General features: G+C 37.6%; 1 protein-coding gene across 9 annotated transcripts in view; it reads left to right on the plus strand.

The window, feature by feature from the left end:
- Nucleotides 1-9732, plus strand: part of LOC6037315 (C-type lectin domain family 4 member F) — a 32364-nt gene extending 22632 nt beyond the window's left edge. For 4 of the 9 annotated variants that reach the window (XM_038259623.1, XM_038259626.1, XM_038259625.1 and 1 more), the window contains exons 2-8: nt 3166-3699; nt 4412-4505; nt 4639-4810; nt 5392-5528; nt 7269-7466; nt 7521-8060; nt 8123-9732. In XM_038259623.1, coding sequence (XP_038115551.1) covers nt 3596-3699; nt 4412-4505; nt 4639-4810; nt 5392-5528; nt 7269-7466; nt 7521-8060; nt 8123-8341 — 1464 coding nt within the window. In that variant the 5' untranslated portion in view covers nt 3166-3595 and the 3' untranslated portion in view covers nt 8342-9732. Of the gene's footprint in view, nt 1-3135; nt 3700-4411; nt 4506-4638; nt 4811-5391; nt 5529-7268; nt 7467-7520; nt 8061-8122 lie in introns of all 9 variants that reach the window. The other 5 variants (XM_038259628.1, XM_038259629.1, XM_038259630.1 and 2 more) reach the window with 4 other exon arrangements.
- The last annotated feature ends 1841 nt before the right edge of the window (nt 9733-11573 follow it).

Consider the following 11573-nt stretch of genomic DNA (forward strand, 5'->3'; position numbering starts at 1 on the left):
TCTTTGAAGATTCCCACTAACTGGAATAAATTTATTTAGTAATTACTCAAAATCCCTAGATACCATGATTAGTTGATTACTTAAACATTCAGTTATTACATAATTTCAAGTTGACGATTGAGCAGTTCTCTACGAAATCGATCTTTTTTTTTTGAATTTTATTTTTTGTATTTTTTAATCCGACTAAAACTTTTTTGGTGCCTTTGGAAGCCATTTAGCATAATTATTTTGTTCATAATATTTTCCATACAAATTTGGCAGCTGTCCATACAAAAATGATTTATGATAATTAAAAATCTGTATCTTTTGAAGGAATTATTTGATCGATTTGGTGTCTTCGGCAAAGTTATAAGTATGGATAAGGACTACATTGAAATAAAATGATACACGGTGAACAAATTTTTGGTGGTTTTTTATTCAACTTTTTGTCAATAAACTTGATTTGCAAAAAAACCACTATTTTTATTTTTATTTTTTGATATGTTTTAGAGGACATCAAATGCCAACTTTTCAGAAATTTCCAGGCTGTGCAAAAAATCTTTGACCGAGTTATGAATTTTTTGAATCAATACAGATAAATTCAGGGTGGTTCAGGGTGGTTCACAATTAGGGTGATTTTGAAAAACTAACTTTTCAGGAATATTTTTGGGAACTTTTTTGTCTTCTAGAAAGTTGTTGGATTTGCCAATCCAAGCAACTTTGTCGAAGACACCAAACATCTGAGCAAATCTTCAAAAATCAGTTTTTTGAACGTAGAAATTCATGGTTAAGTTTTAGAGAAAAGTGATGTTCAAGGCACTTTTAGAGCATAAAATCGAACATTTTTATTTTTTGACAAGTCAATTTGGACTTAAGGGTCGTAAGTTACAGCTATTTTAGGGTAAAAAAGATGCAGACTTAAAACTCAAATATCTCAAAAAGGCGCTTCCCACATTTTAAAAGCGCTAGGTTGCATTTAAAAGAGGAGCTCTAGCACTGTTAATGCTGAAAAGATCCCAGGGGTATTATTCTTTAAGCTCAAAATATCTCCATTTGAAAATGTCTAACTTACAATGGAAAAGTGTATGGGACCACCCTAACGAAATTCAAAAATTGTCCAACTATATGTTTTTTCATGTTATTTTGCCCGCTGATATCAAGATATCTTCATTTAAAATGTCTAACTTACAATGGAAAAGTTAAAATACAAAAAAATGCGGTATTTGAAATATGTAGTTTGCAATCAAAAAGTTTTTTCGAAGAAAATTTGAGTTTTCAGCAATGATTTTATTTTTGCCTCCTGATTTTTTGGGGAAGTTTGGGGGGGGGGACCCAAAAATTTGCTATGGCCTTATAATTATGTACCAAAGTAACCTAAAACAACCACTTTAAAAATAATTCAATTTAGGAATTATGACAAATATCCGTATATTCAAGTCTGAACTGTTCACCAAGCCCCTTGACTAACCAACCATGTCAAAAGGTTCCGCGTGTAACAAAGTGCATATCTTTTGTCTTGATTCTAACGTCATGATTCGAAATCCGGACACTTAGTAGCATATCATTTTCGATATAGCTGACAAAAAATCATGTAATAAGTTGGAAATGGAGAAATATCATTAGGATGTAGTATTAACAGTCAGCTTTAAGAGAATGCTTGCAAAATATGTCTTTTGTAACAATTTTTCATCAGAATTTGAAAATTAAAATGACTTGTTGTGCTTCGAATCCCGGACACTGAAAAAATCTGATTCGAAATCCGGACACTTTTGCTTCGAATTCCGGACACTCGTTTTTGCTAATGAATCGCACAAATTTGAACTGAAATGTTAGTGAATGGCATTCTTTAGGTCTCAAATAAGCTGTTAACATCAAAACAATCGATATTTTATACAAAAATTTGCTGGAATTTAAGGAAATCAAAACCATAAATTTTGTTTTGCCTTCCCGGTGCTTCGGACGCCTATGAAATATTTCACGTGAAATGTTTCGCCTTTTTGGTAATTTTATAATATAATTTTATTTAATTGTTTTGACATTAACTACAGCGTTCAAACAAACTTTAAATGAAAGCTGATGTTAGAATTGATCAAATAACCCAGTTAAGACATTCATAATGCGAACTTATATCCAAATAATTGATAAAACAAGATGGAGTGTCCGGGATTCGAAGCGTCCGGGAATTCGAATCATGACGTTATTACGACATGCTATCAAAACGACCCTTCAAACCGCTCTATAGTTCCCGAACGACCATCGCCATAGAACTGCGGTTCGAGACCCGGCGAAAGTGTCCTCCCCTCGTCGATGCCATTATTCCGGTAGAAAAGGAGTGGGGAAGCACTTCCAGTTAGGACAAAAGACCGTGCCCGGCCAAAAGCGACTAAAATAATTTACTGAGGTACGACCTACTCCACATCCTTCCAGTTTCTAAGCTTTGCCCTAAGCTTCAACACCGTCCATATGTAACCTAAAACGATAAAGCTTGACAGCTCGACTGGGTTGGGGAGGGGTTGAGGAAGTTTCCACCACATGAACTTTAAGCGAGCCGATAAAGCTTCTTCCGGCTGCTTGGGGGGATATTTTCTCCTACCACGAGAAGCTTCTGGTTCTCTTTTTGTGCTACAGCAACGTCGCCATTGTCGAGGAAATGGAATTAGAAACATACGAATTAATCATCCACAGTGTTGCTATATCCTACCGGTGATGGAAACTCACAACGAAGCGGAGGAGATGTTGCACAGAAGTTGTTTTATTTTATTTCATCATTATAAGGGATTTGAAGAATATTTTTAAAAAAATCATTGTAAGATATTGAAACTGTTCTTTAAAAAGTTAGTTTAAGAAATGTTTACAACAAAATCTTAATAAATTTATCTAAACAGATGCGTTATTGAGTGGTAACTTGACGATTACTTTCAAATCGCTCTCTTCCTGGTGCAGGCTTCACTTACCTGTTGTTTGATCGCCTGTATGAAGTGAAACACCCGCATGGCGGTATATGGGTGGGGTAATGAAAAATCACTTTTTTTTTTTTGCTGTATCCCACCCATTAAAGAAATCCCTGCCGGTATCGTTGGGGAATGGGATTTTCGTGTCGAGATTTTGAACCCTCCGTGGGAATTCGTGGTGGCACTTAATGAACCTATTCCGCAGGTGATAGCCTGTTGATCCGATCGATTCCAGAACCATCAGGAGTTGGGATTAATGTGACCTAAGCGGACTTGTACAACGAACGAATAGCTTTTCAAGTGATAAACAAAATAATGCAACAAAACCAGTGATATTAGCAAAAAAAAAAGAGAGAAAAAATCAAGTCATGTTCAACAAAGGTTAAGAAAAACCAAACCAACCAAAATGTGATTAGTGAAGCTCTGCAAAAAGTCTCAAAAGCCACAATCGCCACAACATCTCACACGCTTTCAAACCGAGAAACCACGTGGCACGCGTCAACACGTGGGACACAAGCCTGGACTGGACCACGCGGCACCCTTCGTCGGAACACCTGCACCAGAATCGCTCCTCCCAGCTGCACCACATCCACCACCAGTACCCGTACCAGTACCACCGTTGCTGCTCCCCGAAGGTGACCTTTGACGAGGCCCAGCTGCTCGAGATGGAATCCGTGGGCCACGTGACGGTTCCGCTGCGTGTCGGCGGCAAAAAGATGCGCAAACGGCGCGAACTGGACGCCCTGGTGGCACACTCGCTGGCCAAAAGGTAACGTCGGATTTACGTACAGTTTGTGAAATCATCAGAATACCATTCCTCAGAAAATTGTTTGATAGAGACATCGGCGGCCTTAGATTCTAAGAACTTACCCGATTGGAACCGATATTCGATACAAGTTTACAATTTTTCATTTCCGTCAACTAGGTCGGTTTGGGACTGTAGTCTGAATATGGATACACTCAATGGTTGGTCACTTTTTCGTTTGACACTTTTTTAGTTTGTACTCCGTTGGTTTGACAAAGTCTGTCACTTTTTACACGGCGCTCACACACACTATCAAAACAAAAAAATGTTAGTGTGTGTGAACTCCGTGTAACAGGGGTGTCAAACTAAAAAGTGACCCCGTTCATTTGACAACAGTTGGTGTCAAACCATCGGGGTTTGAATGTAGTAGGCTGTAGAACTCAGATTTGTCAAATCGGTGTACTAACTCTGTTGTTCTGATTCTATTCTAACTGAATCCAATAAAAGAAATCCAAATATTGGCCAAAACATGACTAAAACAGCTAACTATTTATAGAACTGGAACTTCGTTCACATTCACATCATGTGTCTCTATTTATACCAGTTAAAGGCAACGCCATCACTCGCATCAATGTCTCAATTTTTCATATCCCTTTATTACCCTCATCACTTATTCTGAGGAATGGAACTCTGAAAGTAGCTCATAACAAATTAACAAACTGACCTCCACCTCCAGCTCAGGAAAACATCGCCACATTGCCGGAAACGGAATTGCCTCCCACGACCAGCTGCTGTCCAACTCGACCGACGAACAGGAAGACTACTCTTGGGTTAGTTTTGGCTTCATTTGTCATATTAGAACCCACACTCTCCCCATTCACTATTATCTCGCCTAATTTGAACCCCTTTTTTTGCTGCTACCTTTCCGGATTTGGACCGTAACCGTAATCGTTAAAATTTCAGCAGCCCAAGGTACGCGCCCAGAGCCGGTGCCGGAGGAAGCGGTTCTCCTGTGTCCGCACCTGCGGTCCCCTCGTCCTCGTGTCCTGCATCTTCCTGTCCCTGGGTTTCATGTACTGGCTGTACTTTGACATCAGGCAGCAGGTCTCCGAGTACCGGATTCGCATCGAGCAAGGTATGACGCACATAACCGCAAACCGTCTTCGTCAGAATATATAAAATTTTACGGGTATGACGGAATCTGGCATATGTTAAGGACGCCGTACAGGGAAACAGGAATGACAATTAAGTCGTCCTCGTTTATGGCGGCCAAATTAATCGTTTCATCTCAACGCGAGATCTAAAAGTACCCTTCTTTATACGTCTTTGTTTTCATGTGAGGTTATGTGAAAAATTGCCAAGAATTTTCATATTTTCCTCAAGCACGTGGCACTCGAGCGCGTTGATGTGATGAATTTCACGAAAAACTTTTGTCGTTAAAAGAAGCAATTAATTTTGAAGAGTCAAAACAGGTCCAAATACATTAATCATACCACAACGAAACAAGCTGTTGTCACAAAGTCAATATTTTACTCAAGTAGCAATATGCTTCGCAATTTTATCCACACAAAACCATGCTAAATAATCGCAATAATCTGCTTTCATCACGTGTAATTACAGTCCCCTCTAACAACCCTCGACACTAATGTGATCCTTTTAATTTCGTTTCATGGCTCGTTTTGTCGTTTCCCCTTATCTGTCGTCTCTCTCTTTTAGTATCAGCCACTAGTCAAAACGTGCCGGAAGCCTTACAGAAATGGCACGAAACGTCGAAAAATCTCGAGCAGAACCAAACGGCCCTGAACGGGAAGCTGCGCGAGATCCAGCAGGTGATGGGCAACTTTTCCACGGAGGTAAGATTGGCGAAGTGAAAGGAAATCTTAACCCTCTACTATCCATTTTTTTTCGAATTTTTTTATTTTATCGTTAAATAGGTACCATTACATTTATATTTGTAGTACGCATTTTCAAATCGATTGTTCTAAGTAAGAAATATCCGGAATTTTAGAAACTGTCGGCGTTTTTTTCCCTACACCCAAAATTCAGAATCGAGATAATCGTTCTCTCAAAATTTATTGAGGGCTCAGTGCCAAAATCGATAGAATAATGGTACCAACTCACACCATCATAACAAATGAGTTCATTCGTTAGTTGAATCAATAAATCTCCAACAAGTGTCATACATCGACTTCTGACTTCTCTATGGTCATCAAGCTGTGGTGGCCGAGGCAACTAAGTCATTGGATTGGTTTGTCAAAGGTCTCTGGTTCGATGCCCGTTGTCGACACTTTTGGTTTTTTGTTTGACGGATGAACTTTTTTTGCAAATGAACCTCGAGAGAATAGTTCTATCGCCCATCTCGAGCTGTGTTCTCTGCGTCCGTGAATGGTACCACTATTCTCTCGACACGAGACCATCATTCTCTCGGACTAGCGCTGTCAGTTTTGGGTGTATAGTTTCGATTAGGCGAAACTTTTTTTTAATAAATTTGAATCAATTGAATAAAATTGTAGAAAAAATTAAAAAAAATAATAATTCGACCAATTTGTTTTGAAACTGAAAGTAATTCAAGAAAATTTGGGAAAGATGTAATGTGATTTATGTTTTTTTTAATAAACCATTTTTAACTTTTGGGTGGGGTTTCAAATTTAGCCATTCATTACTTTTGGGCACCCCTACTATGGCCCCTTCATGGTCAGCCCGAAAAAAGGGGCAAACCTCGGGGCAAAGCTATTTTAATGTTTTCAAAAAACTTCTAAAAATGCATGACAGAATATGTCTTCTGAGCTTAAACTAATCTTACTTAAATTTTCCTACATTTTATAACCAACGAGATCGTTTGAAAAATATGAAAAACGTTTATGAATTTCAGATGTACAGTGCCGCAAAAAAAGAAAATTGTTCCATACTTGGAAATTGAGAAAACCAATCATTGCAAAACAACTTAACTAGTGTATCACACTTAGATTTTTTACCAAATTCGGTAGTTGAAAAATCGGTAAAGTTTAGATCTGTCAAAATGAACCAAATTTTACCGGATTTTGGTTGTACGATGAAAAATACTAGCCAAACATTGTAAGCGAGCCGAAGCATAAGTGTAAACAAAGAGTCTATCCTGCTCGTTCCTGATGTAAACATCAACTGACGTGAGCAGGATAGACTCTTTGTTTACACTTCGGCTTCGGCCCTATTGCAATGTTTTGCTTGGATAATGAACTTTATTTCCTAATTTCGGTAAGTTTTTACCGAATTCGGTTATTTTCAGTTTATCGAACTGTTCAGCAGTTGAAAATTAAGAAAACTTTACCGAATTCGGTAGAAAAATCTATGTGTGTATAGTAAATATCTGGAGTTTTTTTTTTTTTTGAAAAGGTCCAATAAACCAAATTTCCAGCGTGTAGAGACATGTTGAATTGCTTCTTGAGTTGAAAATACATATATTTCAAATATTTTCAAGCAGTAAAAACAAATCAATCAAAAAAACCTCTCCTCTAACCCCAAGGCGTATACTTCATTTTGAAATTACAAGATTTAAGATATTCGGAAAAAAATGATAATATAAAAATATGTTTATCGAAATATAAACTTTCCAGCTCAAACAGCTCCGCGACACGATAGAGAAGAAGAACGAAAACTCGCAGGAAACCCAGCTCAACACCCTCCAGTCGAACGTGGCCAAGCTGGGCTCGAGCCTCAACGATGCCATCACGCGGATACAGGTTCTCGAGGAACACCGGGTCAAATCGGAGAGCGAACAGAAAACCCTCACCAAGAGCGTCGAAGATCTTCAGGTCTGTATAAATTTCAATATTTTGAGGTCATTTAATTGATTTATTTTATGGCAGACCCTGTTCGCCCAAATCCGGAACGCGTCATCGCTGGCGACATCGCTGGACGGCAGCGCTGCGGCCGCGGCCAACAACGTAACGGAGCAGAACATTGCCAACATCCAGCGCGAGCTGACGGCCCAGATCGAGAACCTGTCGAAGAACTTCACCGGTGAGCTGGAGAGCCTCAGGCAGAAGAGCACGTGGCTCAGAACCGACCTGGTCAAGAACAAGGCCAGTATCGACGAGTTGATCGAGAACTCGGCCAACATTTCCTCGCACGTTAAGTCGGTGGAGAACATCTGGGTCGAGATGAAGGCCAACCTGAGCACGCTGGAGGGTGGCTCGAAGGCCATCGGAGACCAGCTGGAGGGTCTGCAGAACGTGACCAATGCGATGAAGGTCAGCATCGGGTCGGTGCGGGACGAGTGCGAACGGTACCACGGCCAGTCGGATGCCATCAACGGGGAGTTGGGGGCGATCAAGGTGCGGCTAGAGAAGGTTGAGCAAAAGGAGGTTATTCCCCCGGCGACGGCGGCAACGGTGAATGTTACTGAGGTGGGTTAGATAAGTGCACGAAACGGAACAATACGCTAACAAGTGTTGCCATCCCTTTTCAGCAGCCACCTCCCAAAGACCCCATCCCGAACAAGCTCAACCAGCTTTTCAACAACAACAGTCAACCAACGCCATCCGCGGTCGACGCACAGAAGCAACCCGCGTCCGCAACGACATCAACGGCCACGCCATCGTTACCGGCAGCTGGCAACACTTCCCCAACGGCCACGTCCAGTAATGCCAGCGCCGCCGCGGCCGCAGCCGTTGCAAGCGGAATGTAAGTCAGTCAGTTGAGCCATTTTTGCCAATTCTATGCACTCTTTCCAAAAACACACACCCCACAAGATGTATTTTTAGATGAAAAGCGCTCAGAGCGATTTTTTGGGAATCCCTGAAGAAAAAAACATTTATGAAAATGTCAATGCAAAAACATGCAAAACAACCTGTTAAATTAAGTTTTAGTGTTACACACGAACCAAAGTTGTGTTTTTAGGTGTAATTTTCATACGTATGATTGATAAATTAAACAAAAAACCAGAATGATATAAAACTCTACACTAGCACACACCAATACACGTGAAACATACCTAGGGTCATCAGTTTTAAGGTTGAAAGTCTTTCCTTTTAGTTGTGAAAGTTAGTTTCATTGTAGAGTTCTAGTTCGAAAACAGTAACAAAAATAAATAGGTGAAACAGCAAAACAACAAAGTCAAACAGAATCAAACTTACAGAAATAACACAGTCAACAAAACTCACGAAATAAGCAAGAGAACGAGATTGAACCTTTAAAAACTATTTAGATAAAACGAGTGCAGTATTTCGATTTTCCCCCCCAAAAAGTTAGTGAACATCCATTTTAGCAACATCGAAATCTATTTAATCAAATCTTCTAATAGGAAAGAGAAAGAATTAAAACAACTGAGAGAGAGGGTTAGAAAATTAGCGCAGTGAAGTTGAAAAAACTCAATCAAACGAAGAAGATGGAAGGGAAAACAGTACAAGTACCTTTAAACATGCGTCAGTAAAAAGCAAAAAAAATTATCGCAAATTTAAACGATGATTTTATTAGTGATAGAAGAAAAACATCTACTCCATTTTGTCCGCTAGCATTTCGAGTTATCCGCCGTTTCTCCGGTGCAAACATTACATAGAAAGCAGCTATTGGCAAGCTACACTAGCAATTACCGACACAACAATACGTATGATAAGTTTTGCAACTAGAAATTAAAAAAAAAACACACACACACACAATTTGTGAAGCAAACCAGAATGAACACGAAGGATGAACGTTTCCATGCACTTTTGAGTACGCGCACGTTTTTGATTGTGTTGAGAATACAAAAAAAGGTCGAATTATTTGATAACACCATTTTTTTAAAAGGTAAAACCGCCAAATTTGTACTTAGTTTCTCCTCCTCCTCGAGTGGCGTCTTGTTGTAAAAAAAATAAAGAAAAATGCGTATATATTTCGAGCAAAACAAAAATAAAACAGAACAAAATAGAAAAAAAGACCCAAAAAAACGATTTGCATTCTGATGTAGATACCTTTTCCCGGAACGTGAGAAAAAAAAACTACGTGCAAACCAAAACAGTAAAAGAGAGAAAAGAAACAAATCCGTTGTTGGACTATGCGAGCAAACCTATGAAATAAACAACAAATTCACATGAGCAACACTGGTGTTTGTCAGTCTCTATTAAAGAGGAATATATATTTTTTTAAATAAATATCTAATAAAATCTATCTAATAAAATGTCAAGCAATTGGTCAGGAGGATACAAAGACTAAATAATTAGACCCTTAGATTAGCTAAGACCACTCCAGTGGCCGTTAAAAAATATTCTTTTTTAAAGTGAATATCTTGTTGGTTTTCCCGTGACTTAATTTTAGGTTATGTATGAAATTTGATTTGTTTGTTCCAAGGCTGTAAAACGCATTTTATAAGATTTTAAAAAATGCCCGCATTTGAAAAAGTATTTGTGTAAATTTGAATTGCGGCTTCAAATCTTAAAACTAAAAACTAAAAACTAAAAACTAAAAACTAAAAACTAAAAACTAAAAACTAAAAACTAAAAACTAAAAACTAAAAACTAAAAACTAAAAACTAAAAACTAAAAACTAAAAACTAAAAACTAAAAACTAAAAACTAAAAACTAAAAACTAAAAACTAAAAACTAAAAACTAAAAACTAAAAACTAAAAACTAAAAACTAAAAACTAAAAACTAAAAACTAAAAACTAAAAACTAAAAACTAAAAACTAAAAACTAAAAACTAAAAACTAAAAACTAAAAACTAAAAACTAAAAACTAAAAACTAAAAACTAAAAACTAAAAACTAAAAACTAAAAACTAAAAACTAAAAACTAAAAACTAAAAACTAAAAACTAAAAACTAAAAACTAAAAACTAAAAACTAAAAACTAAAAACTAAAAACTAAAAACTAAAAACTAAAAACTAAAAACTAAAAACTAAAAACTAAAAACTAAAAACTAAAAACTAAAAACTAAAAACTAAAAACTAAAAACTAAAAACTAAAAACTTAAAAACTAAAAACTAAAAACTTAAAAACTAAAAACTTAAGACTAAAAACTAAAAACTTAAGACTAAAAACTAAAAACTAAAGACTAAAGACTAAAAACCTAAAACTTAAAACTTAAAAATAAATAATAACCAAAGATGGGTCATTTAAGTGAGATCCGGCCTCAAAAAAGTACATAAACATCGCTTATGTGGTCATAGCTTAAGACAGGGTTGCCAGGTCTTCAATGTGTTGGAGCCGTTAGTAAGATTTTTCGATTACCTAACCAATGCGGGGTTGGACGATGGCTCCGGACATATTTTTTGTACAGATAAGTGAGATCTGACTTCAGAAAAGTACAAAAATATCACTTAAGTGGTCAGAACATGAGACCGGGTTGCTAGAATTTCGATATTTTTGACTCTTCAGAATGTTGTTGTTGTTGTTCGTTCGTTTATTTATGGCAGCTTTAACCAAAGTGGTCATTCGCTGCCCCCTCTTTAGAATGGTCCAACGATATATAATATGATGATATTAGGCACAATTTATGGGCACTTAGCTAACATTTGAATATTTGGGAAAACACATTTGTTTACACAACTTTTGAACTTTCGATTTCAATAGGTGGGTCTATGAGCTTTATGTTAAAAGTTCATTTTCAGAGCAGGATTATAGCCTTACCTCAGTGCGGAAAGCACAACTAAAAACATGTCGAATATTTTCTACCATAATTTTTCAAAGTTTGTGTCGAAATTTAGAATGTTATTGTTTCTTTATTGCGCTGCCTGTGGGGACGCGCAGTCCAAGCGAAACATACTTGGGGATACCGAGGAGATTTTCCCTTATCCCCTGAAAAAGTGGAGCATCATCACTTCCCGTCCTCCGAATCTCTTTACTTGTCTGTGGTGGAGATAGGAGCGGTCGACAATGGACGGCTGTCATGGTTGTTAGAATCTGGTTCAGGTAGAATTGGTTCTATTCCTATTATTCGATTCCT

The sequence above is a fragment of the Culex quinquefasciatus genome, chromosome 3 (genome assembly GCF_015732765.1).
Source record: "Culex quinquefasciatus strain JHB chromosome 3, VPISU_Cqui_1.0_pri_paternal, whole genome shotgun sequence".
Lineage (NCBI taxonomy): Eukaryota > Metazoa > Arthropoda > Insecta > Diptera > Culicidae > Culex > Culex quinquefasciatus.